This window comes from Panthera pardus, unplaced genomic scaffold, assembly GCF_024362965.1.
Source record: "Panthera pardus isolate Hobbes unplaced genomic scaffold, ASM2436296v1 HiC_scaffold_17, whole genome shotgun sequence".
Classification (NCBI taxonomy): Eukaryota; Metazoa; Chordata; class Mammalia; order Carnivora; family Felidae; genus Panthera; species Panthera pardus.
In genome coordinates this window covers 107568074-107595995 of record NW_026526732.1, presented here as the reverse complement: position 1 = coordinate 107595995, position 27922 = coordinate 107568074, and the positions used below count along the sequence as shown (strand labels likewise).

General features: G+C 47.3%; 1 protein-coding gene, 1 long non-coding RNA gene and 1 other non-coding gene across 9 annotated transcripts; 2 read left to right on the top strand and 1 right to left on the bottom strand.

Moving 5' to 3' along the window:
- The first annotated feature begins 42 nt into the window (after window positions 1-42).
- On the top strand, window positions 43-20123 carry LOC109259471 (uncharacterized). 3 transcript variants are annotated; one of them, XR_008423010.1, is made up of 4 exons: window positions 46-973; window positions 12082-12889; window positions 13110-16048; window positions 19918-20123. It is a non-coding gene; the product is annotated as an uncharacterized LOC109259471 (long non-coding RNA). The 3 variants fall into 3 exon arrangements; XR_008423011.1 differs by lacking the exon at window positions 19918-20123 and having other exon boundaries at window positions 49-1041; window positions 13110-15814; XR_008423012.1 differs by lacking the exons at window positions 13110-16048; window positions 19918-20123 and having other exon boundaries at window positions 43-973; window positions 12082-12979.
- On the top strand, window positions 515-596 carry TRNAL-AAG (transfer RNA leucine (anticodon AAG)). Its single transcript has one exon. It is a non-coding gene; the product is annotated as a tRNA-Leu (tRNA).
- ZNF311 (zinc finger protein 311) lies at window positions 8046-18274 on the bottom strand. Of its 5 annotated transcripts, none has more exons than XM_053904833.1 (7): window positions 17796-18274; window positions 17083-17366; window positions 16729-16798; window positions 13150-13226; window positions 12667-12793; window positions 12200-12304; window positions 8046-10650 (listed from the first exon to the last, which is right to left on the bottom strand). In XM_053904833.1, exons 2-7 carry the CDS (start codon window positions 17089-17091, stop codon window positions 9266-9268), a joined length of 1773 nt encoding a protein of 590 aa, XP_053760808.1. In that variant the 5' UTR covers window positions 17092-17366; window positions 17796-18274; the 3' UTR covers window positions 8046-9265. The 5 variants fall into 5 exon arrangements, with proteins under 5 accessions (XP_053760808.1, XP_053760809.1, XP_053760810.1 ...); XM_053904834.1 differs by having other exon boundaries at window positions 17083-17200; XM_053904835.1 differs by lacking the exon at window positions 17083-17366.
- Window positions 20124-27922: the final 7799 nt, after the last annotated feature.

Here is a 27922-nt window from a genome sequence, read left to right as displayed (position 1 = left end):
GCACAAGCATCCCCGCGAGAGCACGCGCGTCTGCGGCTTCCGGCAGTGACGGGAGCCGCGGGAACGTGCGGTGAGTTCCAGGAACGAGTGTGGGAAATGGTACCAAAGGCTAGGCTTCCTTGGAATGTCCGCAAACACACTCCGTGAAAGTTTTGAAGATAAAAGCAGATCAAACAGAAACTGCAGCTAACTTTACTGCGACCTTATTTCTGACATAAAATGCCCTCAGCGTATTCTCACGTATGGACCAAACTGCCTTCGTCAAAGGTGCGGGTCATGGCAGCCCCGCGCCTGCGCAGAGCAGACGCGGCGCAGTTTAGCAGCCGATCTGCTCTGTGACGACACAGACACTGCTACGCCACCGCCGCCCGGCTCCTCAGGGACTGCCTGGTCCCCGCCCGCAGTGAGGGAGGCGGGCTGCCGGTCAGAGGGCGGAGGCCTAGCGAGGCGGAAGTCTCCGGCGGCTGCTGTTCACGCCTCTAGGGGGCCGGGAGGGAGCATCTGCGCCGGAAGTGGTAGCGTGGCCGAGCGGTCTAAGGCGCTGGATTAAGGCTCCAGTCTCTTCGGGGGCGTGGGTTCGAATCCCACCGCTGCCAGAGCTTCTTTTTCTTTCTTCACGCGCAGTGTGGACCGTCCCCACATCCTGAGACAGGCCCCTTTTTCTCCTCCTTTGCCTCGTGTTTGCTCCGGATACAGCCGCAGCCCGGCCAGGAGGTGCTTTTGTTCTCGCGGTCCTCAGTACGAAGGACCGTACGACAGACTCCGGCATCCCTTTGTATCTCCAGGCACATCCTCCGACGCCTGTGAAGGAATAAGATGTGTCCAGAATGGCCCCGGATCTTCCTGAGGCCCCGGCAGCGGCCTGTCTCGTGTCTGGAACCCTGTGCAGATCCGACAAGAGACCCCCGCGGAGGGGGTACTGGTCCCATGACTGCGGACACGCCCGCCAGCGCCAGGTGCGATCTGGCGACAGGTGTGTCCCAGCGCCGGGTGCCTCCCAGCTCCTGGTGCTCCCCAGCGCCAGGTGCCCCCTAGCGTCCGGTGCGTCCCAGCGTCGGGTACCGTCCAGCGTCGGGTGCTCCCTAGTGGCGAGTACCCCGCAGCCGCAGGTGCCCCCCAGCGTCAGGTACCCCCAGTGCCGGGTGCCCCCATCGCCGAGTGCCCCCCTGCGGCGGGTGCCATCCAGCGCCGAGTGCTACTTCTAGAGGCGATCCCCTCCCCTCTGCGTGCTTTTCTGCTTCTGCTCAGCTGCGCCGCACGTCGCTGCCGCTTGGGGGCTCCCTGCTCTGAGCAGATCTTACGCACACAGGCCTCTTTTTCATCTTCTAGTCCTTAGTGTGGAAGCTGTTTTCTCCAGGATGCCTTCCCTGGCCTCCCTCTGCCTCCTATCAGCTACAGGGTTACTATTAGGGAGGGGATATGGAGAAGAGCTCAGAGAACCTCCACCTCCACCGTGAAGCTTAGAGTCCAGTGGGGTTCACAAGCATTACATAAGTTATTACGAAAATATGGTAACATGTCTACCTAAAAAGAGAGTTCGCGAGTGGACTTTGAAGTTCCGGATTTAGGACAACAGAGAAGTTAGAGAATAGCAGGGGCTCAGGCTGGATGGAAGGACACACACCACACTGTTCCCAGTGGCTACTGCTGGGACAAGAGGCAGTTTTTCACCAGACTCTCCGTTTCTGCGTGCATTGTATCTGTGCCGATTTCACTCCCCAGCAACCAATTCTCCGATTTTCTGCAGACACCCATAAGGCCCACAAGACTGTACCCTGCTTTAGATGCCATTTGCAGGTCCCAGACCTCCCTTCTAGCTGACTGACCAGCTACAAATCGGGGGTTCCCGAGACTCCCTCCTCAGGTTTGATAATTTGCTCAAATGGCTCAGAACTCAGGCCCACATCTCACTTTCATTTACTGGTTTGTTATAAACAACTATAAGTCAGAAACAGCCAAGTGGAAGAGATGCACAGGGCAAGGTGGGCAGGGGGTGGGGGGATCCGGAGCTGCCCTGCCCTCGCCAGGTGGGGCACTTCCCAGCACCTCCAGGCCTTCATCAGCTGGGAAGTGCTCCTAATTCTGTCATTTAGGAATTTTTATGAAGGTTTCATCATGTAGGGATGATGGATTATAATCCCTAGCCCCTCTCCCCTCCCGGAAAGCTTGGGGACGGGGGTTGGGGCTGAAAGTCCCAGGCTTCTAACTATGGCTTGGTCTTTCTAGCGACTAGTCCCATTCTGAAACCTACCAACACGGCCTTGTTAGAACAAAAGAGGCTCCTGGCACCCAGGAAATTCCAAGGGACTTAGGACCTATGTCAGGAAATGGGGACAAAGACCAATTATATATTTCTTATTATCCCCCAGAGCAGTAACTGCCCTTTCTCCTGGACTGTCTTTCAAGGATACTCATATAAGGAACGGCCTGGGAAGATAGAGATAGTGTCTCCATCTGGTGCAAAGGATAGACGTTCATACTGAGCTCCCTGTGGTCAGGGTGGCTACCCACTGTGTGTGCAGGCATCCATCTCAGCCCATCTGAGTCACCCCTGTGGGAGCTGGTGCTTGAGGAATCTGTAGAGGCTGAGAGCCTGGCTCTTGCTGTTATGGTGAGAAATAAAATGTCCTTTGCCTCTGTGGGGTGGTAGAATAATTCTTTGCCATGAGAATTATTTTGAGCTAAAGGCACTTACAAATACAGCTGCAAGAAGGGTGTTCTGACCCTCTCTTTTTTCTTCTGGAAAGCAGATAAAACCCGTATGTGGAAGATGTCCACCTTATATCCCAACACAAAAGTAGCATTCTTATCATGGAGGGCAGGAGGCTGAAGTTGAGAGAATTCTGCACAGACCTCCTTAAAATAATTTTTCCTTTAGCCTCACCTATTTTAGTTTCCTTTCCACAATTGCTTCTCGGTTCAACCTAATGTAAAGGCATTTCAGTTTTGCCACTGGTTGCATATTCGTTTCCTTAGGAGGGTTCATGTGTTGTGTAAAACTTCCATGAGGTCAGTTTGTGTGTTTTTGTCTTGTCCCTGCCCTGTGTCGGGCCAGGTAAGGATCCCGAGAGAGTGGAGGTAGAGTTTTGCCCAGCTTACATCTCTTGCATCTCTTGTGCTCTGCCCGCACCCTTGATGCTCCGACAGGCTAATCTGTGTCTTTATCAGACTTGACAGATGCATGTTGTCAGCCGACAGAGAAAAGAGAAATTCGTGCTTTCACTTTTACATGTTAGTGTTTAGATTGTACCACATAAGTACAAGCTGCAGTTCAAATCCAGGGATTACAGTTCTGCAAAAGGACCCAGATGTGAGGAGTACATCAGGGGTCAGCCAAACAGTCATCATCCTCCTATTGCTGTTTCCATCCTTGTCCTTTTAAACACTTGTCTTTTCTTCCTGCTTTGGAATTTGTGCACCTATCCCACAGCTGATTTCTGTCTTCCTTCCTCTCTGTACTGTGCACTTTCTCCTACTGAAACAGGTATGAAATGATGATGCCATTGATGAGATAGCTGATATTTGCCATCTCGCGCAATTTGATCGTACTGGATTTGTTAGTTACCTTATGTTTTCACCTGATTCGTTTCCTGCCACTATTGGATATTTCCCCCTAATTCTTCAAAATAGCAGTGACACTCCTAAATATTCTTTCCCAAGTAGCCAATGCATCAGTTATTATTTTTCCCTGGAGATCTTTCTCTTAGCCTTCTCTGCCTCGCTGATCTGGATCGGCTGCTGCCGGGGTCAGTGGTTTGCCTTGGCTGCTTCCTTTTGCAAAGTTTGCTTTTTGGATATTTATTTATTTGATTGATGGGTTTATTTTATTGATTTGTTTGGGTGGAGTGTATGATAAAATAAGCATGTGAGGTAAAGTTTTTGAGACCTTTCCTGTCTTTAAGATACCTATTTTACCTCCTAGTGGGTTAATCCTTTGAGTATAGAAATTGAAGTTAAAAACATGTTCCATTAGGATTTTGAAGGCATTGCTCTATGGTCTGTCATCTTCAAGTGCTACTCTTGTTTATTCCCAAGCTAATTTATTTTCTTGTCCTTTGTATTTGACTTTTTTTTTTTTTCCTGCCTGAAAACTCTGGAAGTCTTTCTTTTATGCACAGGATTTTGTGATTTCTCATTGGTGTGTCTGGTGTAGATGTTTTGCCGTTCACTGAATTGTGTGCTAGGCAGGGCTTTCTCTCTAGGAACTAATTTTCTTACGTGATTATGTTGATAATTTCCTGTCTGTTTTTATTGTTGTTTTGGAACTTCTACTAACTGGGATCCCCAGACTGCTCCTCTAGGTTTTTGTGCTTTCTTTTTATTATATTTTATACATTAGAAAAGATACCCAAGTATAAAAATTTTGAAGTGCAATATTAAAATGAGCACTTTTGAACTTGTCACTCAAAATCTAGAATTGAACCATCCAACACAGTATCAACTGGCCACCTATGGCTACGGAGCACTTCAAATGTGGCTAGTGTGACTGAGGAACTGAATTTTTAATTCTAACTATTTAAAAGTTAAATTTAAAAGACAATTCTGCATTCTGTTACTGGAAAACTTTTAAGTATGTTTGGGACAACTTGGCTTTGTGAATTTATTTGTCAACTGTAAGTTTTAGGAATGCGAGCACAGATCTGGCACATTGTCTCTGTCGGACCGGCCCGGGCTAGAACATTACTAAGATGTTCACACCAAGTATGAACCTCTCTCTTACCCTATCATTGATTCCTTTTGTCACTGACTCCTTATCATTCCTTTACTTAAACAAACAATCTACACTTATGAATAGATCACTAATCAGGGTATTATTTTGTTTTCCATGTTTTTGAACCTTGTGAAAATGGTACCAAACTGCACGTTGTCTTATGGGACTTGCCTTTCCCGTTCGACAAGAACGTCCGCTCTGTACCCATGTTCGTGGGCACGTTCACCTCTGTGACATACTCATTATTTAAATCTGGCAACGTTTGTTTTCCTACTTACTGTTGGTGAACACTGGGTTGCTCCCGGGGTTTTGCTACTATGAGCAGATGTGCTGTGAAGATCCTTGCACGTGGCTCTCGGTGCCTACGCGCAGGACCCTCTCGGGGCGCGTTCCTAGGAATGGAACCACAGAGTTGTAGGGCATGGTTCAGCTTTACAGGAGAGTCTGCTTGTTTCCCAGTGTGCCTGCATCAGTTTTCAGCGCGGCCAGTGAGTACCACAACTCCGCGTCCTTGCCAAAACTTGGTCAGGTCCGTTTTATCTTTCTCAACCTAGCGGAGTCTCACAGCCGTCACTGTGCTCAGAGTCCCTGGTTACAAGACTGTACACCCTTTGTGTGTGGTCATCACTCTGTTTCCTGTGAAACACTTCTTCGTGCCTTCTGCCTGTTTTGAGGTTGTCTTTTGCTTATTGATTTAAAGGAGTTTTTATATAAGGTCAAACCATATTAAACTGCCACTATTCAACCTCTAAATATGGCAGTTCATGTGACTAACCCTAAAATATTTTGGATGACAATTATTTGCCCAAGTGTGTGAGTTCAAAATGTTTTTTCAATTCATGAGAAAATTGTACTTTCCTTTTCTTTATGGTGAATTTGATGAAAGAAATTCATTTTAATCTAGTTGAATTTATCAGAAATTTTTCTTTAAAAGTAACCTTTTTGGTGTCTTGTTTGAGAAATCTTTTCTTGACCTGAGGGTATACAAATATTATCCAAAATTTACTTGTAAAAGGATAAAAATTTGCCTTTCATAAGGCAAATTCTTGGCTAAGAATTACATTACAATATAAATTATAGAATCAGTTTGCCATTTTCCACAAAAATGCACTCTTGGGATTTTTATTTAGGTTGCAGTGAATATGTTGGTCAATTTTGGGAACTGACATTTTAATAACACCGAGTCTTCCAATGCATGAACAAGTATAGTCTTGGCCAAGAACAGTCAAATCAGTCTTGAAGAAAAAGAAATAGGACTTCGTCTACGAGATGAAAACATATTATAAAGCTGTGGTAATTAACCAGTTTGGCATTGGTGTAAGGATAGGCAGTCGACCAATGGAACAGAAGGGGAGGCTAAGACTTCCAGACCCTAACCCTCCCAAACCCCTCTTCAGCATGACTATGTCTTCCTAGAATTCTGCTAGGGTCCTGCCACCTGCTTGAAAGATCCTTTGCTGACTCTCAGTCCCGCAGTGAGAAACCCTGCTTCCAGGCTTGGACTCCAGGAATCTTTTGAGGTTTCTTGAACATTTAAAAATAAACTTCGTGAGAAAGCACTAAAGAAATTTCAGGTATTTTGTCTGGTGGAAAAAGAAATGTTTGATTTGTCTTGAAAATTTTGAAAGAGTATCTTGTGAGAAGTGGGTTAACATTGCTCTGTAATGATCCCAGGGCATCGAACCGCACCCACACGTAGAAGCTACAGAAAGAGTGGGTGCCTGGGAGTAGGCTCAGTTGATTGAACATCTGACTCTTGATTTTCACTCAGGTCGTGATCCCAGGGTTGTGGGATTGAGCCCCATGTCAATGTGGAACCTGCTTAAGATTCTCACTCTCTCTAAAAAAAAAAAAAAAAAAAAAAAGCTTCAGAAAGACATTTCTGTACATGGGTGGTTTTAAATCTGAAACCTGTATCTTACTCCTTTTGAAAAATGAGTGAAGTGGGCATTCTCTACTTCCTTTGTGAAGGTCAAGTGAAAACAATCTCGTTATATCAATGTTTAGTGTGAAATTTTTCTCAGATTTTGCATTTAGAATGTAATTAGGTTAAAAAACTATTACCTGGTGAGTTTTTAAGTAAATTATAACTAAATCAATAACTCTAGTTTTGGTAACTCCTCAGAATTAGTTACAAGAATCTTAGGGTTTCAACACTAACATGTTTTGTTATTCAACTATGCTGCTCACCTTTGAATTCCTTCCACATCATTCAGGCCAAACCTACTACCTTATGGCAGACCTCTTTTAAATGTACAGACTTTTCCCAAAGGTAAAATATCTGAACTTTCTTCAATGTTTCTTCACTATATTCATTTTGATGCTCAGGAAACACCAGGAGATTCCCGGAGTTTAAGCCAGTAATGGGAGCTTCTCACTGCAGGACTGAGAGTCTTTCCAGCAGGTGTCAGGATCATAGCGGAATTCTAGGCAAACATAGTCATGGTGAAGATGGATGGGTGCGGGTGAGTGTAGAAGGCTGCTATGTGGGCTCATCAATACAGAGTCCTCTGAATCTCACAACAGATTGTCAGGCTGGCCATGCCCTGTGGTTAACTGGTGTCTGAAATGTAGCTCTCCAGTCAACAACACAAAACGTCCACGCTCGAGGACCGTCCAGAACTTAAACGGGATTTGTCCTGTCGCCAGATTCTGTTAAAACTCATTGGAGAAGGGAGATGAAGGATTTACCGTCAGGTTCTCAAGTTGGGCTGAGGACTTTGAGCCCCAAATCCCAACGTACACCGTAGCGTGTGGGTGCAGAAATAAATGTTATGAACATGTATATGCATTTTCCAAGAGCAGGTACCTGCTGTGAAAAACAAAACCTCAGATTTTCTAGGAAAGCACGATATTTTGCCATCGAGCATTAAAGTACAACATGTGTGCACATGTGGGGGAGAGTGCTGCTGGTATTTGTTGACCATCAAACAGCGGTCCTCAGACTCAAAAAATTATTGGAAAACCACTGCCAGTGCTCCAGACATACCGTGAATTCTGTCCTTAGGTCATGTTTTCTCACCCAGAAGCCATGTATCCAGAATTTTCTCCTCCATAGAGACAATGTCATTGAGTTATGTCTTTAATGTTTTCATCTTGGCTTTCACTAATAAACTATGTAAGAAATGGCCACACAAATAAAAAGAAATTTTTTGTTGAAACTGAACCTAAGGAACAATGTTTCAATCCATCCTTTTTAAAAATAAACCATATTGTTACTAGAAAATTGCATCTCTTGGACACTTTGTCCTTCAGTATTAGATAACCTGTAACCATTTCCCAAAACGTTTTCTGTGATACAGGAGCCCACTAAATGCTTCAAACAGGACTGTGGTCAGTTTTGGAAAGCAATTTTTTTATTGTTCTTTCAAGGTTTAGAAAAGATATTAGCATATCATAAACTGAGACGTCTTTAATTAAAAAAGCCACCCCTAGCCAGCCTTTCCTAAAGTCGTTCTTTTAAAACACTTAGGGGCGCCTGGGTGGCTCAGTCACCTAGGTGTCGGACTCTTGGTTTCGGCTCAGGTCATGATCTCACGGTTTCCTGGGTTCGAGCCCCACATTGGGCTCTGTGCTGACAGTGCAGAGCCTGCTTGGGATTTTGTCTCCCTCGCTCCCTGCCCCTCCCCCACTCACGCTGTCTCTCTCAAAAATACATTTGGAAAACTTTAACGTGTAAAACACCTTTGAGAAATGTTGGATAGCCCATTGCTCATCTTGTCCCCTCCCCCCGCCCGCCCCAGGAGCTGAGGAACTTAGAACTACATTTAATTCTCAGTTATGGTCATTATGCTAATTATGTTGACATGAGCATCTTCTAGGATTTTCAGTCTCTGACAGCCTTATTCACCGTGGGTCTTAATTCTGTTTGTAGAAAGTACTTGTGGCATTTGAAGGGCAAAAGTATAAAGAGATATTGAAAAATGTGAAACAATAGCCACAAATTTCTAAGACACTTGAAAGAGCATTTCATCCATCACAAATAAATATAGCAAATCTGTAAGAAATGAACACGTTGACATCTTGATGTATTTATAGGAAAGTGAGATGGGCTTTGTGCTCTTTCCCATGTAAACTGTTACTTGAGCAGTGCATCCCGCTTACGTCAGATTTCTAAATCTGCCTTCCTTTCCCATCCTGACCCCACATGGGAAGTACCATTCAGCCCTTAAGTTAAAACAACACAGAAAAACCTTGCTAAAAAATGGTCAGTGTTTCATCAGGTAGAACACGTGGGTGCTGAGCTGAGTTGTGGCTTCGCATCTAAGACGTGGTGCGGGCGAGTCGGAGCGTGGAGGGGTGGGGGGGCGTTGGTGCAGAACCGCCCGGTGAAGTGATCCTGAGCGAGTGTCCTCTTTTCATGCCTTCGCTTCCTCGTCCCACAGGGCAGTTCTGTGGTTAAGTGAGTTGACGCGGCAAAGCCTTGGGCTACTGGGCAACGCCCTGGAAGTGAGTCCCTGAGCAGCCGGGTCAGGATGGGCTCCGGGGATCCCAGTCAGGGAAGGGCCCCGAGAACCGGGAGGCACCAGTGCGCGGAACCCCGGGTGCTGGTGGTCAGTCCCCGACGACCGACAGGGTCTGCGAGGCCGATCCTGGGGCGAGGGCTGCCCCCAAGGTGCCGTCCAGCTCGTGGGTTCTGCGCGCCGGGTGGATTCTTTTCTTGTGTCCGGTCAGATTGGCGCTCACCCGGAACGCTTTCCCACACTGCTCGCACTCGTAGGGCCTCTCGCCGGTGTGGACGCGCTGGTGCCCGAGCAGGGCCGCGCGCTGGCGGAAAGCTAGGCCGCACTGGCTGCAGGGGTAGGGCCTCTCGCCCGTGTGGATCCGCCTGTGCTGGGTGAGCACGGAGCTCTGGGGGAAGGCCTTCCCGCACACGTCGCAGGCGAACGGCTTCTCCCCGGTGTGGACCCGCTGGTGGGCGGTCAGGTTGGACTTGCCGCTGAAGGCCTTCCCGCACTGGGGGCAGGCGAACGGCTTCTCCCCGGTGTGGACCCGCTGGTGCACGGTGAGGCAGTGCCGGTCCTGGAAGGCCTTTCCGCACAGCCCGCACGGGTACGGCCTGTCCCCGCGGTGTCCCCGCTCGTGGGCGCGGCGCCGGCACTCGTGCCGGAAGGCCCTGCCGCACTCGCCGCACCGGAAGGGCTTCTCCGGGGCGGGGGCCCCCCGGGACCCGGCCGGCCCCGCGCGCGCGTGCACCCCCGCGTGCTTGCGGAGGTCCGAGCGGCGGCGGAAGGCCCGGCCGCACTGGCCGCATGTATACGGGCGCTCAGCTGAGTGCACGCGCGCGTGCTTGGCCAGGTCGGAGCTCCCGCGGAAGGCGCGGCCGCACTGCGCGCAGCCGAACGGCCTCTCCCCGGTGTGGGTCCGGCCGTGCGCGGTCAGGCAGTGCTTGAGGCCGAAGGCCTTCCCGCACACACCGCACCGGTGCGGCCGCTCCGCGCTGTGGACCAGCCCGTGCCGGCGCAGGCGGCCCCTGCTGCCGAAGGCCTTCCCGCACTGCGCGCACGCGTGCGGCCTGTCCCCGCCGTGCTCCCTCCTGTGCCGGCACGCGGCCGCCCTGCTGCCGAAGGCCTTCCCGCACTGCGCGCAGCCGAAAGGCTTCTGGCCGGTGTGCGTGAGCAGGTGCGCCGCCAGCTGTCCGCCGGTCCTGAAGGCCTTCCCGCACTGGGCGCACGCGTGCGGCCTCTCCCCGGAGTGCACGCGCTGGTGCAGGACGAGGTCCGAGCGGCCGCGGAAGCTCTTCCCGCACTGGGCACATGGCCGGGGGCCCTGGGCCGGGCGGGCGCTGCGCGCTGCGGGCCTGCCAGTCCCCCCGTCCGCTCCTGGCGACCTCCTCGGGGACCCAGGCTCCGGGACCCAGACCCCTCCGCGCTCCAGGACACGCTTCGCCTCCGGCCCGCGGCGGTCCCCGTTCTCAGGCCGCGTGTGGTCCGCCGACACTGAAAAGAGGAAGCAAACACCGGGGCGAGTGGAGCCGGGTCAGGACCGGGTGATCTGACCGCCAAAGGCTGGGGCGGGTTCGGTAGTGGCAGGTTCCCAAGTACCGCGCTGTTCACACTGAATAAACCTGATGAAGATCCTTGCACACCTGCTCGCTCCCCAGACTCTCCAGAGAAGCGAGTGGCAAATCCAAACGCCTGCCCACCTCAGGCAGGAGACGCAGCCTTCAACCCTGTCCCTCCCGGACATTGTACAAGTTACCCCCGTGGGGCCTGTCTGCGGTATGACTGCTGCTGGCGTAGGGCGGGGAAGGGGGGGGGTCTGGGCCGGCGCCGACCCAAGCCGGACCCCCGCTCCCTGGACTCCGGGCTCGTGCTCCCTGGACTCCTCCCTGGACTCCTGGCCTGCTCTCTGGACTCCGGACCGTGCTCCTTGGACTCCTCCCTTGCGTCTGGGCCCGGCTTCCTGGATTCCTCCCTGGACTCTGGGCTAGCGCTCCCTGGACTCCTCCCTGGACTGCTCCCTAGCCTCTGGGCTCGCACTTCTATCCAGAGCCCCAGCCGCTCAGGGGAGGGAAGGCGTGGGCACATGGACTGAGCCACTGGGAAGGAAAGTGGGCCAGGGAGGGAGGGGCGGAGGGACAGAGGCAGGCAGACCCACAGGGGGCTGACATGCCCAAGTAGCACGAGTAGTGTGAGTAGTACGATAGTAGGTGTGTGTTTACAGAAGCCAGCAGGGGTTAACTCTTCCTGCTGTCAGTCTTCCCATGACCCCCGCCCTGACCTGTGCCCTCTACTTCTAGTGCCGGGTCATCAGCTCATTCCGGGTTGCTCACTGCAGCCCCACAATCTGTGTTCTACTCTGCTTCCCAAATCTTCTTTCAGAAAATAAGGTCTTATCACGCCACTGCTCCGCATAAAATAGTTCGGGGGCGCTCCACAGTGAACCAGACAGACGGGGGTAAAGCCTGCAGCTCTGGAGTGGGAGCATCTAGCCTGAAATCCTAGCTCCATTCGGGGCGCTCCACAGTGAACCAGACAGACGGGGGGTGGGGGTGGGGGGGGGGTGGGGGGGGGTGGAGTCTGCAGCTCTGGAGTGGGAGCACCTGGGCTGAAATCCTAGCCCCGACACCTAAGGGAGGTGTTGCATGTGTCTGTGGCGGGACCACCCAGGTGAGCACCGTGTGCATCCACCTCAGGGCTCAGAGCTGAAGCGTGAGGGGGACAGGGAAAGGAAGGGTCAGAAGCCCAACACGGGGAAGGTCCTGAAGGAAAGCTGGGCCCTGGAGTAACTGATCCACAGAAGGGAGCCGAATTCTTGGAGCTTTTCAGAGGACCACATCGCAAAGGGGCCTGTTGGATAGGGTGCACAGAAGCGATTAATGACAGGATAATTGTCCGATTTGCTGCTGTTTGTTTTCTCTCCATTAGGGTTTTCTAAGTGGACTTCCTCCAGGAGGGTGAGGATGGATGACATAGCACTAAGAACATACTAGAACCAGCTGTCACACGGCACACGGCTGGTGACTGGAGCTTCCCCGTCACTCACCTGGGAAGGAGCAGGTCAGGAACCCCCAGTCCTGCAGGTCCTCAGCGCAGGGCACGGCCCCTTGCTCCAGATGGGAGATGAGGGGTGGCTTAGGGCAGGCAAGGCCTGCTCGTGGAGAAGGGAAGTCAGTGTGCATAGCAGATCACCTCTGTCCCAACACCCGGCCTTGACCCTCCTGCTCACACCGCAGAGGAGAGTGTGAGCAGGGGGGAGAAAAGGGTGTACTCGGGGGGGGGGGGTCTGCCAAGGTGTAAGCAAGCAGGTAGGGATGACCTCAGAAAGGTCACGCTCAGAAGGGCAGAGGAGGAGACCCCAGGAAGCAGTCACTTGGTTGTATGTTCCCCGTTGTGGCTGCGAGGCAAGAATGAGGGCTCTGACTTTCACTGGGAGGCCCGGAGACGTCAATAGACAGCAAGTAAAGAGTAAGGACAGGAAAAAGGACTAAGCCAAGCACGGGGTGTCCTCACCAGCCGACAGCATGTTGCCATAGTTCTCCAGCATCACGTCGGTGTACAGGTGCCTCTGGGCGCGGGTCAGACACTGCCACTCTCCACTACTGAAGCACACGGCCACATCCTCAAACGTCACCGCGTCCTGCAAGGATACGCTCCCGCTGACCCGGAGGAAACCCCAGTCCCCAGGAAACAGACGCAGAAGAAAGGATTCTCAGGAGGTTTCTAGAAATGAAAGGTGGTTACTGTTCCACATATATTTGGGGTTGCGGTGGAAGGGGGCATAGGCTGTGCACAGCGAAAATCATGACCAGGAACAATCCACGAATGGTGTCATCCAACAAAATGTTCCTTGTGAGTGGAATGCCTGGATGGGGGGGGGGGGTGGTCGGGGGGGGGGGTGGTCAGGGAGCGAGTGAAAACGAGGCCGTATTCAGGACATGGTGCTGTATTTCCAGGAAGGATGGAGGGGCCTCAGCTCACCTGGGCCCCACTCACCGGTGTGGTATTTGCTCTTGGCCGGTCTCCGTGGCTTCTGTTGTTGGCAAAGGCAGGATGCTGAGGAGCCCGCAGGGCTGAGGGAAGAGAAATGAGTCAACTTGGCACGGTATTGGCGAGACCCTGTGCTTTCCTCCTCTTCCCTAACGTGCAAGTCTCAGACCACACCTTCCCCTCATTTCTCCAGCCTGTTTCCAGTTTGGGCAGCAGGCCGTGGCACACAGCCATGCTGACGGTAAATGCTTGCTCTCCCTCACCTACAACATGGTTTTCTGTGGTCGCTCTTCATCCTAGAATAACCTCGCCTGTCCCCAAGCCCACATCACTGACTCCTGGCTGGTTCGATGACCTTCTTCCAGGATCTGAGTGTTGAGGTCACTTCCTCCAGAAGGACTAGGGATGGGGATGGATGGGGATTGGCCCACAGCTTGTTCCTTTAGGTAACTTACTAGCTGGCCTACCTCGGGCCATTTTCCCTTGTTCTTATTAGAGAAGCAGCACGTGTCCCGACTCTGAGTCTCCCGTTAGCTCCTGGCACGGAGCCACCGTCCCCTCACCGTGCTGCAGTGCACACAGTGTATGCAGCATGGGTGTCCAGGTGTCTGGGGCAGCCCGTAGGGCACCTCGGCCCTCCACCTCGGCCGGCCCACATAGCTGGCTAGGGAGCCCTAATTCACTCCTCAGGGACCAGCTCCACCTTTCCTTAGCTTGTGTTTGCAGTGACTAACCTTTCTAGAAAGTTCTTCAACACATCCCCAATCCGAGTCTGAGCAGTCTCTTTCAGAAGATACCAGCGAGATTGGTCACCAACTGATAAGACTCTAGGATCACCCTGTGGACTTAGGTCCCCAAAATTTCATTCCAATTTTACCAAAACTTCAATTTAGGAGCAAACTGGTTTCTTCCCAGAGAAATTTCCCAAGAACATTGTTCTTTGGTTTAGACCTGGGCTGTGTCTCAGTCCTCATGGGTCCTGCTCTCTTGTTCTATGTCTCACCTACGAGCCCACGCATTCTATGACTGTTGGTCGCACATGGTCCCACACCCATTGGGCTCACAGCAGAGGCAGGTCTGCTCTGCAAGGATCGTCATGACATCAAAAATGTAACCTCCCAGTTCGGTTTTTTGTTCAATCCACATTTTATTTATTTTCTTCTTTTTTTTAATGTTTATTTTTGAGAGAGAGAGAGATTGGATGTGAATGGGGCAGGGGAGGAGAGGATCTGAAGCAGGCTCTAGGCTCTGAGCTGTCAGCACAGAGTCCGACTTGGGGCTCAAACCCATGACCTGTGAGATCATGACCTGAGCTGGAGTCAGACACTTAACCGACTGAGCCACCCAGGTGCCCCTCAATCCACATTTTATTGTGAAATGTTTTCAAATATACAGAAAAGCTGAAAGAACTGTTTGGTAAACATCCACATACTCCCCACTCATGTTCCACAATTAATGTTTGCAATAAACCTCTGTCTGTCTAACTAGCCCTGTCTCTACTAATCCACTCGTCTTTGCTGAGTTTCAAAGTAATGAAGACATGAGCAACTTTACCCCAAAACACTTTCTCTCACATATCATTAACTGGGGTTCAGTATGTGTTTACATTCTTGCTTTTGGGTAAATTTACATACAGTAAGATACACAAGTCATAAGTGTGCCATTGGCTGAGTTTTGACAAAGCACAGCCCTATTTAGCCCAAAGTCCCCTCCAGAAATGTCCCCGTTGGATTTTGACTATATCTTCTTCACAGATTGGGAAAGTCATTAAGTCATAGTGGTTCTTCTTTTAAAAAAGTGTTCATCATGCTGTTTTTTTTTTAAAGTAGATTCCGTGCCCCATGGGAGGCTTGAACTCACGACCCTGAGACCAAGTCATGTGCTCCACCAACTGGGCCAGCCAGGTGCCCCCAAAGTTTTTTGAACTGTGGCAAAGAATATGTGACAAAATTTACCATCGTAAGCATTCTTAAGTGTATGGTTCAGCAGTGTTGAAAACACACAATGTGAGTCATCTCCACAACATTTTCATCCTGCAAAACTTAAACTCTCTATGCATCACACAACCTGCCTGTGTCTCTCCCTCCCCAGTCCCTGGTCACCACAGTGATTCTTAGGCTTTTTTAGCTTTAGATTTTGAAAGGTCAGTTTCTGCCCTCAAGTTAAAAATGAATCTGGGACACAGGCTGTGTGCTCACGACATGAAACTACCTTGGTCAGCTCAGGCTGCCCTAACAAAATACCCCAGGCTGGCTGGCTCACTTCTCTCAGTTCTGGAGGCTGGACGTTCAGATCCAGGTGTCGGCCCCTCCTGGCTTCCGTCCCTCTCCTCTCACATGGGGGAGACAGAGTTCTGGGCCCCTCCTCATATAAGGACACTACTCTCTTCATTGCCATCCTTATGACTTTATCTAAACCTCATTTCTTCCCAAGGCCCCACCCACCTCTCAATATCATCACACAGGGGTTCAGGGACATGTGCATTTTGAGGGGACACGTTCAGTCCATAACAAAACTATTTGTTAAAGCTGGGCACAGATAGTATCGGGGATGAGACTGATTCATTTATGATTCCTTATACAGTAGAAATGTCAGGATTTCTCCTTTGGAAGTGCCAATAACATACTTTTTTTTTCCTTGTAGATAATAAATACTAAAAGCCTACTTTTGAGGTGCCTGGTGCCTCGTCCTCTGTCCAAAAGTCGGTGCCATTCAGGGTCTGCCTGTAGGACTCCAGAATTGCTAAACGCCAGGCCCTGGGTTTTACTTCCAGCAGCCACGTCTATACAGTCTTGTCCACCTTCCTCTGCACATGTCCCATCAAAGAGCATTTCTAAACCCAGCCTCGCATTTTCCCAAAGCTTCACGACAAGACCTTTGCTCCTTCTTGGCCAGTTGTTTCCAGGTACTCATTCTATACCTTTAAAATCTCAGGGTTCCAAAAAGGTTACAGAAGTAAAATTACATACACTCAAAATTTAAACGTTGGTAAAACTCACGGTGGGTGGGGTAGGAGTTACTGAATTATTTAAGTTTTATGCACACATATATGCTATTTATCATATGTGTCAAGTTGTACATAAAACAAGTGATTGAATGCATTCCATTTCCTTGATAAACTGCTCTGAAGTACCTTAAAAAACTTTTTTTTAAAGTTTATTTATTTTGAGAGAGACAGAGACAGAAGGGGAGGGGCAGAGAGAGAGGGAGAAAGAGTCAATCCCAAGCAGGCTCCATAGTACTGTCAGCACAGAGCCCGATGTGGGGCTCGATCCCACAAACCATGAGCTCACGCATGACCTGAGCTGAAATCAAGAGTTGGACACTTAACCGACTGAGCCACCCAGGCATCTCCGGCTTTGTAGAGTCTTTTATTATTTTTTCCAAATTTGATTTAAGATGAGGGCAGAAACTGAATAATTTAGTTTCTCTCAATACGGATCCAAGCCTAGTACAGAAAAAATAGAAGGCTTCCAATAAATGCTCAATAAGGAGATTTCCAGGCCCCAGGAAGCACCCTACCCACCACGCCCCTGCTCCGTTTCAGCTGCCAGGGCTCCTGGCACAGCCTCCTGTGCGCCTCACCTCCTTCCTGCAGGAGCTCGGCATCAGGGGCCGGCTGGTGTGGTCCGGAACTCCCGTCTGACAGCATCACCTGTCACAAGGCACAGAAACACTCCGGGAGGTTAGGAGGGAGGGGAAAAAGCTCTGGCCAGCTATGAAGGTTTGTCCGTGGACGTCAACTCCCAGAAATATCAAGAGGGGCGAGGAATTCAGGGACTCGTCCCTGAGGAGAGACAGAAAGGGCATCCCATTACTGTCTGTTACTGGAAAGCCTAGGTGGTCGCCAGGCCATCCAGGAAACGCAATACTTAACGGCAGAAAACCTTACCCCCCCCCCCCCCCCCCCCCGCATGCTGCAGACCCTCCTTTTCTCACCCCCAGCATCCTTCCCTGGCTTTCTGTGGTCTTCCACTGCTGGCCAGGTCGTTCGCTGGCTGGGCGAGGCTCCCGCCGTCAGTTCTGGCCTTGCCCGGACGTCACGGTTTGACGTGGCCTGGGGGACGCCAGCGGCCTTCTGGGACACACGTGTTGGTGGTGCCCGCCAGAGGCCCCCGCGGACCCCCAGGGCAGCTGCTATTGGGCTTCATGCGTCAAAACCTGCCCTGGACTCGGGGCCTATCAGCAGCACTGACCTCGCTGTCATCTCGTACCTTGTTTCCCTGCGTATTCGAGGGCAAGGGACAGGGAGGAAGCTGAACACCGCAAAAAGGGGGAGCCACTGAGGGTTCAGGACGGGGAGGCCAGCTGGGGATGTCGCGTGCCCGGGAATCCAGCCTCCTCCCTTCCCGCCTGGTCCGCATCGCCTCTCGGGGTCTCCCGCCTGTCTCTTCTCAGTACCGCAGTCAGAGAGGCCTGTCTACAACCTGGGCGGCTGAGTTCCGCTCCGCCTAAAACCCCTGGTGTCCAGTGTCCGCCTTGCTCATACACAGCGGCGCACAAAGCGGTGTAATCTACACGGTCTCACGACTCCCCTCCCAGGTCCACCCTCTCCCACCGCAGGGCCTTTGCACTGGCGCTCCGCCCCCCTCTCCCCTCCCCCGCCCCCCCCCCCCCCCCCCAGCTTCCCAAGGTATCCCGAGAAGACACACCCCGGGGCCCTGTGCTCCCCGGATCCCGACGCCACACTCGCTGTGTCTTCGCCTGCTCAGCAGCTCTTCATCCCGCCGCGACGCGCGGGGCTAGGATGCGCACACCACGTGCCCCGCTAACACCTGAGCTCTGCCCACCGTGCTCGCAGAATCCCGGTCTACACCCGCGCCCGCGGCTCAGAGAGTGAATACAGGCAGGGGCGCGGGCGACAAAGACGAGCGCCGGGCGGCTGGGGCCACAGGAGCCAGGGGCGGGGCGGGGCGGGGCAGGTGTGTGTGGGAGAGACTCGCCGACCCGGCCACAACCCTGGGGCCGCCCCTGGGGCGGCTCGAAAGCCCGCCGCTGCGTCCCCGCCCCGCGCGGGGTGGAGGCACCACTCTCCCCGCCCAGGTGTCTCCGGGCGCCCAGAGACCCGGGCACCTGCGCTAACTCCGCTTTCTGGTCCTCCGGAACCACTTCCGGCGACTTTCTAGGAAGCGCCACTCGCTGGTGGGAAGTCGGCTCCGAGTCCCGCGGGGCCCCTCGCGCATGCGTCCCCGAGCCTCGCGCGATCAGAGGCCGCGACCTCGGCGGTGGCCGGCGCGTCCGCACAGCGGTGATTTCGCAGGAATTTGGAGACAGAAATAGGTGAAAAAGTCACTTAATTAGGAACCCAGATCACGAGATAAATAATGGAATGCCCTTTTTCAAAACTTAAAAACTTCCTTGTGAAAATTTAAGCCTAGTTGGAAGTTTGGAGAAGGTTGGGAGAAGACTAATGAACCCGAATGGGCTCATCACTCAGACTTAATAAGATTCGGATTCTGGTTTGGTCTGTTTCCCTGCCGTTTTCCATGCGAAAATATTTTAAAGCAAAACCCAAAGATGCTTTTTCAATTTTGTGCTTTTCAGAATACATTTCTCCCCCAAATTTTAAAATTCTACTTAGTTAATATACAGTGTAGTATTGGTTTCAGGAGAATTCAGTGATTAATCACTTACTTACACACCCAGTGCTCATCACAAGTGCCCTTCTTAATGCCCATCTCCATCTAGCCCATCCCCCACCTCCCTCCGTCAACTCTTTGTTTTCTGTGGTTAAGAGTCTCTTATGGTTTGTTTCCCTCTCTTTCAGAATGCATTTCTTAAAAAATATGGACATTTTCTGACAACTACAATGCCATTATCCCACCTAACAAGTTCCTGGTTTCCATTTAATACTGAGTCCATGCTAAACTTGTCCAAATACGTAAAGCATGCTTATTTTTTCATCAAGATCCAAAGTCTACATGCTTTTTTTTTTTTTTTTTGGTTCTTTTAATTTTCTTTTAATTTAGATCTAGAATAGTACCTTCTTCCATTTTCTATTCCACGCCCCCTGAACAAATTGGGTATTTGTCCTAAATGTTTCACATGCTGCTGGTTTTGTCTATTTGTATCTTCATTTATTACTCTAGCCTTGTATTTCCTGTTAGCTCTAAAAGTTTGGTTCAAGTTTGGTTTACTTTTATGGGTAAGAATTATTTTTAGGTGGGGCTATGTACTTCTTTTTGCTTTATATTGGGAGGTGTATAATGTCCGACTTGTTCCACACTCTGTGATGCTAAGATTGTTCACTGAGTGCAGCTCTTGATTGTTGTGTCTGTCCATGTGTAGTTCCCTATCAATCTTTCGTTTGGTGGTTTCACCTACCGATCTTTTCCTAAATCAACCATTTCATCAGGGGTTGCAGAATTGTGATTTTTCTAAGTCCAGAGGTCTTGTCAACATTTATGAACAGAAATTTCTTTAAAAAGAAGGATTTTCTCTCATTAGCCTATCAATTCAGGGTGATTTGATTATTCTGAAATAACCATACAGGAATAAAAATAAATACTTTCTTTTTAATTTAACTGCTAGTATTCAGAGTAAATAGTTGTTTGCCCTAGGTGCCATGACCATGTGTTGGCCATCCTTTGAAATGGCTATCAGTGAACCTTTCCAGGATTCTTTTCCTGTGTAGCTCCCGTGCCTATTGTACCAGAACTGGTTTGTGTTACCAGTTGAATATGGCAGAAGTGATGTTATGTTGCTTCTAATGTTTTGTTAAGTTATAAAAGAGACTGTGGCTTCCAACTTGATCTCTCTCTCCCTCTCTCTCAGATCACTCACTCTGAGGGAGGCCAGCTGTCACATTGTGAGGAGTGGCCCATGTCGTGAGGAAATGAAACCCCTGCCAACAGCCATTTGAATGAGTTTAGAAGTGCATCCTCCAGCCCCCAGTCTAGCCATCAGATGACTACAGCCCAGGTCACAGACCCAAAGCCAACAGCTGAGCTGCTCTCAGATTCCTGATCTGCAGAAACTGTGTGAGGTAATAAACATTTGATGTTTGATTCTGAATTTTGGGGGTACTTTATGCAGCAATTGATAACTACTTTTTTTTGGTTCTCTCTTTTTGAATATCATTACAAATGCATCGGTTTTTTTCTCTTCTTTTTTTCTTCATAATTAATTAGTTAATTATTTACATCCAGGTTAGTTAGCATATAGTGCAATAATGGATTCAGGAGTAGATTTCAGTGATTCATCCCCTATGTATAACACCCAGTGCTCATCCCAACAAGTGTCTTCCTTAATGTCCCTTACCCATTTAGCCCATCCCCCCTCCCACAACCCCTCCAGCAGCCCTCAGTTTGTTCTCTGTATTTAAGAGTCTCTTATGTTTTGTCCCCCTCCCTGTTTTTATATTATTTTTGCTTCCCTTCCCTTGTGTTCATCTGTTCTGTGTCTTAAAGTCTTCATATGAGTGAATTCATATGATATTTGTCTTTCTCTAATTTCGCTTAGCATAATACACTCTAGTTCCATCCACGCAGTTGCCAATGGCAGGATTTCATTCTTTTTGATTGCTTAGTAATACTCCGTTGTACATATATACCACATCTTCTTTATCCATCATCAGTTGATGGACATTTGGGCTCCTTCCATACTTTGGCTATTGTCGATAGTGCTGCTATAAACATTGCGATGCATGTGCCCTTCGAATCAGCACACCTGTATCCCTTGGATAAATACCTAGGAGTGCAATTGCAATAGAACTACCTAAGGCAGTTCTATTTTTAGTTTTTTGAGGAAACTTCATACTGTTTTCCAGAGTGGCTGCACCAGTTTGTGTCCCCACCAGCAGTGCAAAAGAGATCCTCTTTCTCCACATCCTTGCCAACATGTGTTGTTGCCTGAGTTGTTAATATTAGTCATTCTGACAGGTGTCAGGTGGTATCTCATTGTGGTTTTGATTTGTATTTGCCTGATGATGAGTGATGTTGAGCATTTTTTCATGTGTCTGTTAGCCATCTGGATGTCTTCTTTGGAGAAGTGTCTATTCATGTCTTTTACCCATTTCTTCACTGGATTATTTATTTTATGGGTGTTGAGTTTGAGATGTTCTTTACAGATTTTGAATACTAACCCTTTATCTGATATGTCATATGCAAATATCTTCACCCATTCCATTGGTTGCCTTTTAGTTTTGCTGATTGTTTCCTTCGATGTGGAGAAGCTTTTTATTTTGATGAGGTCCCAATAGTTCATTTTTGCTTTTGTTACCCTTGCCTCCAGAGACGTGTTGAGTAAGAAGTTGCTGCGATCGAGCTCAAAGATGTTTTTGCCTGCTTTCTTCTCCAGATTTTGATAGCTTTCTGTCTTATGTATAGGACTTTGATCCATTTTGAGTTTATTTTTGTGTATGGTTTAAGAAAGTGGTCCAGGTTCATTTTTCTGCACGTGGCTGTCCAGTTTTCCCAGCACCATCTGTAGAAGAAACTGTCTTTATTCCACTGGGTATTCTTTCCTGCTTTGTCAGAGATTAGTTAGCCATACATTTGTGGGTCCATTTCTGGGTTCTCTATTCTGTTCCGTTGATCTGAGTGTCTGTTTTTGTGCCAGTGCCATAATGTCTTGATGATTACAGCTTTGTAGTATAGCTTGAAGTCTGGGATTGTGATGCCTCCTGCTTTGGTTTTCTTTTTCAAGATTGCTTTGGCTATTCAGGGTCTTTTGTGGTTCCATACAAATTTTAGGATTGTTTGGTTTAGTTCTGTGAACAATGCTGGTGTTATTTTGATAGGGATTTCATTGAATATGTAGATTGCTTTGGGTAGTATTGACAGTTTAACATTTGTTCTTCAAATCCATGAGTGTGGAATGTTTTTCCATTTTTTTGTGTCTTCTTCAATTTCTTTCATAAGCTTTCTATAGTTTTCAGTGTATAGCTTTTCACCCCTTTGGTTAGGTTTATTCCTAGGGATTTTATGATTTTTGGTGCAATTGTAAATGGGATCAATTCCTTGATTGTCATTTCTGTTGCTTCATTATTGGTGTATAGGAATGCAACCGATTTCTGTGCATTGATTTTGTATCCTGTAACTTTGCTGAATTCATGGATTACTTCTAGCAGTTTTTCGTGGAATCTTTTGGGTTTTCCGTATAGAGTATCATGTCATCTGCAAAGAGTGAAAGTTTGACTTGCTGCTGGCCAATTTGGATGTCTTTTATTCCTTTGTGTTTTCTGATTGCTTAGGCTAAGACTTCCAATACTGTGTTGAATAACAGTGGTGAGAGTGGACAGGCCTGTCATGTTCCTGATCTTAGGGGGAAGCTCTCAGTTTTTCCCCACTGAGGATGATATTAGTGTTGGGTCTTTCATATATGGCTTTTATGATCTTGAGGTATGATTCTTCTATCTCTACTTTCTTGAGGGCATTTTTTTTATCAAGAAAGGATGCTATATTTTGTCCAATGCTTTCTCTGCATCTGTTGAGAGGATCATGTGGTTCTTGTCCTTTCTTTTATTGATGTCATATATCACATTAATTGTTTTGTGGGTATTGAACCAGCCCTGCATCCCAGATATAAATCCCACTTGGTCGTGGTGAATAATTCTTTTAATGTATTTTTGGATCTGGTTGGCTAGTATCTTGTTTAGGATTTTTGCATCCATATTCATCACAGAAATTGGTCTGTAGTTCTCCTTTTTAGTGGGGTCTTTGTATAGTTTTGGAATCAAGATAATGCTGGCTTTGTAGAATTAGTTTGGAAGTTTTCCTTCCATTTCTATTTTTTGGAATAGCTTCAGAAAAATAGGTGTTAACTATTTAAATTTTGGTAGAATTCCCCTGGAAAGCCATCCAACCCTGGACTCTTGTTTGTTGGGAGATTTTTGATTACTGATTTAATTTCTCTACTGGTTATGGGTCTGTTCACATTTCCTATTTCTTCTTGTTTCAGTTTTGGTAGTTTGTATGTTTCTAGGAATTTGTCCATTTCTTCCAGATTGCCCATTTTATTGGCGTATAATTGCTCATAATATTCTCTTATTATTGTTTGTATTTCTGCTGTGTTGGTTGTGATCTCTCTTCTTTCATTCTTGATTTTATTTGGGTCCTTTCCCTTTTCTTTTTGATCAAACTGGCTAGGGGTTTATCAATTTGTTAATTCTTTAAAAAAAACCAGCTTCTGGTTTCATTGATCTGTTCTACTGTTTTTTTGTTTTTTTTTTGTTTTTTTGGTTTCAGTAGCATTGATTTCTTCTCTAATCTTTATTATTTCTTGTCTTCTGATGGTTTTGGAGTTTGTTTGCTGTTTTTTTTTTTTCCAGCTCTTTAAGGCATAAGGTTAGGTTGTGTATCTGAGATCTTTATTCCTTCTTTAGGAAGGCCTGGATTGCTATATACTTTCCTCTTATGAGCACCTTTCCTGTGTCCAGGAAGTTTTGTGTTGTGGTGTTATCATTTTAATTGGATTCCATGACCTTTTAAATTTTTTTTTAACGTTTATTTATTTTTGAGACAGAGAGAGACAGAGCATGAACAGGGAAGGGGCAGAGAGAGTGGGAGACACAGAATTGGAAGCAGGCTCCAGGCTCTGAGCCATCAGTCCAGAGCCCGACGCGGGGCTCGAACTCACGGACCATGAGATCGTGACCTGAGCTGAAGTAGGACACTTAACCAACTGAGCCAGCCAGGCGCCCCATAAATTTCCTCTTTAACTTCGTGGATAGCCCATTCATTCTTTAGTAGGATGGTCTTTAGTCTCCAAGTATTTGTTACCTTTCCAATTTTTTTCTTGTGGTTGATTTTGATTTTCATAACGTTGTGGTCTGAAAATATGCATGGTATGATCTTGATCTTTTTGTACTTGTTGAGGGCTGATTTATGTCCCAGTATGTGATCTATTGTGGAGAATGTTCCATGTGCACTGGAGAAGAATGTGTACTCTGCTGCTTTAGGATGAAATGTTCTGAATATATCTGTGAAGTCCATCTGGTTCAGAGTGTCATTCAAAGCCATTGTTTCCTTGTTGGTATTCTGTTTAGATGATCTGTCCATTGTTGTAAGTGGGGTGTTGAAGTCCCCTATGATTATGGTATTATTATCGATGAGTGTCTTTATGTTTGTTATTAATTGATTTATATATTTGGGTACTCCCACTTTTGGAGCATAAATGTTTATAATTGTTAGATCTTGGTGGATAGACCTCTTAATTACGATGTAATGCCCTTCTTCATCTCTTGTTACAGTCTTTATTTTAAAATCTAGGCTGTCTGACATAAGTATGACTATGCCAACTTTCTTTTGGTGACCATTAGCATGATAGATGGTTCTCCATCCTATTACTTTCAATCTGAAGGTGTCTTTAGGTCTAAAATAAGTCTCTTGTAAACAGAATATAGGTGGATCTTGTTTTCTTACCCATTCTGTTACCATATGTCTTTTGATTGGAGCATTTAGTACATTGACATTTAGAGTGAGTACTGAAAAATATGAATTTATTGCCATTATGTTGCCTGTAGAGTTTGAGTTTTTGGTGGTGTTTTCTGGTCCTTTCTAGGCTTTGTTGCTTTTTTTTTTCTTTGTGTATTTTCTCCTCTCAGAGAGTCCCCCTTAAAATTTCTTGCAGGGCTGGTTTAGTGGTCACAAACTCCTTTAATTTTTGTTTGTATTTGAAACTTTTTATCTCTCCTTCTATTTTGAATGACAGGCTTGCTGGATAAAGAATTCTTGGCTGCATATTTTTCTGATTCAGCACATTGAATATATCCTGCCACTCCTTTCTGGCCAGCCAAGTTTCTGTGGATAGGTCTGCTGCAAACCTGATCTGTCTTCCCTTGTAAGTTAAGGACTCTTTTCCCCTTGGCTGCTTTCATGATTCTTCCCTTACCTGAGTATTTTGTGAATTTTACTGTGATATGCCTTGTTGATGGTTGTTTTTTTTTGTTAAATCTAATGGGAATTCTCTGTGATTCCTGGATTTTGATGTCTGTGTCTTTCCTCAGGTTAGGAAAGTTTTTTGCTATGTATGCCCACATAAACCTTCTATACCTTTTCTGTCTCTTCATCATTTGGGACCCCTATGATTCTGATGTTGTTCCTTTTTAATGAGTCACTGATTTCTCTAATTCTTATATCATGCTCTTTTGCCTTAGTCTCCCTCTGTTTTTCTGCTTCATTATTCTCCATAAGTTAGTGCTCTATATCACTGATTTGCTGCTCTGCCTCATCCATCCTTTCCGCAGTGGCATCCATTCGAGATTGCAGCTCAGTTATAGTATTTTTAATTTCATCCTGACTAGCTTTTACTTCTTTTATCTCTGCAGAAAGGAATTCTAATCTATTTTCAACTCTAGCTAGTTCGTGATTCTAAATTCTGATTCAGAACATCTTGCTGCTGTCTGTGATGAGTCCCTGGCTGTCACTTCTTTCTGTTCTTTCTTTTGTGGTGGATTCCTTTGTTTCATCATTTTGAAAGAAGAAAAGGAATTACTAAAGTAAAAAAAAATTAAAAAATTAAAAACAACACAAAAAAATGAAATAAATGATGCTAGATCGTAGGTGTGTTTGGGTCTGGTTGTTGAAAAAAGCTTGTTACAATAGAGAAAAAAGGGAAAGAAAGGAAAAGAAAAAAAGAGAAAACATTTGGAAATTGGAAAAAATGAATAGTATAATTAGAATAAAATGAAATCATAAAAGTAGAATAAAATTTTAAAAGCTTAGAAAAAGGTGAACAAATATGGTAAAAAATGAAAGAAAAATCTTTTTTATTAAATAAAAATAAAAAATTTGTTTTTTTTCTATAATCAAGAATAAGAAAGGAAAAGAAAAAGGAAACAAAAGTGAATAGATGGACCAGTGAACAGACTGAAAGATGATTGAGATTACATCCTGTTTTCCCTAGTTGTCAAACTATGAAGCAATTGATAGTCTGTAAAGTAAGCAGGTGGAGAGACTTGTGGTGTTCCCCAAGAGGGCTGTTGGCCCAGTATGGCAGGGTTTACTGTAACAGCTCCGTTCTCCACTAGATGGCGCTGCTTAGCTTACTGTGGTGGATTGTTGTGGTGCTTGTAGGTGCGTATGCGCATGTGCAGGAGGGATGAAAATGGCGTCACCCAGCTACCCAGTCTCTAGTATCGGAACTGTGTTCTCTCCGATCAGCAATCGCACACCCCTCCTTTGTGTCCGGCTTCTGTCTACTCTGCTTTTACACTGTCAGTGACCAATCCATCAGGTTGCCAGGTGGCACCTCCATCCTGAGTTTTATCTCAGATGGGCTGGTTCCCAACCCCTCACTTCTGAGGGACTGCAGCTTTGACCCATTTTGACCCTCTGTGGGAGGGTCTCACTGAACAATGGCTGCGTGTCTGCCCATACCCAGGAACGTTTGCATGACCATCGTGTTGATGTTGCCCAGAGACTGAAGCCAGGTGTCAGCCCGCCCCAGAAAAAGATCATGCAATTGTGTGGCAGCAGTGTTTCAGGGATTGTGGAAAATCACAACATACATCTGGCACCAGCCTTCCCCTTAACATCTTTGTTCCAGCACCAGTGAACATGGTTGTTCTCTGGGGTCCACTGGGGCCTTTGGCTATGCGGAGGCCACACAGCCTCTACCAGGTGTCCTTCCAGCAGTGAAACCACCTCTCCCCCTGTGGCCTGAGGACCTCTCCCATAGCACTCTGTTCCTGGGGATCCACCCTTCCCACCAGAGCAACGTCAGGTATCGAGCGTCAGAATTTCAGACTCTGTGCTTCCCCCGTTTATAGAGTCTTATGGAATTTAAACCCTCTCCTTTCTCCTTTCTCCCTTTTTAGTTCATTCCCTGCAGCTGTTTCCACTTTTCCATTTTCTCTCCAGCTACTTTGGGGGGGTGCTTTTCCTGTATTCTCCCCCTAGTCTGTGTCCTCTCTTCACAAGCAAAAACAGCTCCCTACCCTCTGCGGCTTTTCTCTCCCCTAGTTCACCTCTCCACATTGTGTACCTGCTAAATTCTGTGGTTCAGGTTATGCAGATTGTTGTGTTAATCTCCATATCAGTTTTCTACGTGCAGGATAGTTTAGTGTTGATCTGGCTGAATTTCAGGGATGAGAGATGCAAAAGGAACTTCCATGCTGTTCTGCCATCTTGGCACCCTGCCACAAATGCATCAATTTTTAAAAAAAATACTGAAGGAGTTTTAATCATTTGCAGTCTTTATTTTTGATGTTCAGATCATTCCATATTTGGCAGGTGGGAGTGCCTTTATTTTGTCTCCTGTGTCCTTTTCATTTAACTCTAAGAGTCTTTGATAATTTTTTTACTTTCTGGCAGGACAAGATACTTCAGGCTTATTTTGTATATTTCCTGCTTCATTTCTCCAAGGTATCAGTCATTACTCCAAGAGTCTTGGTTCCTTTTGGTGGGGTGAATGATTGCATATCTTTGTGAATGGTTACAATTAGCTTCATTTAAAGCATATTAAAATGAAATCAAATTTTTTTAATTATGGGATTGAATTCAGGTTAATCCACTTGGTATGTGTGTGTGACATCTCAACCAATTATACCTCATGCCTCAGTTTCCTCATCTGCAAAATAGATCCAGTGTAAGTACCTAGTTTTTAGAGTTGTTGTGATGATTAACTGAGATACTATATTGAAATAATTTAACACATTGGCCTCAAATTTCATGATTAGGATAATAGATTTGCAAGCCTGGATGATATCATAGAGATCACTGGGTACAATGCCTTCATTTCACACTTAAGAAAACTGAGGCCAGGGGCACCTGGGTGGCTCAGTCAGTTAAGTGTCTGACTTTGGCTGAGGTCATGATCTTGCTGTTCGTGAGTTTGG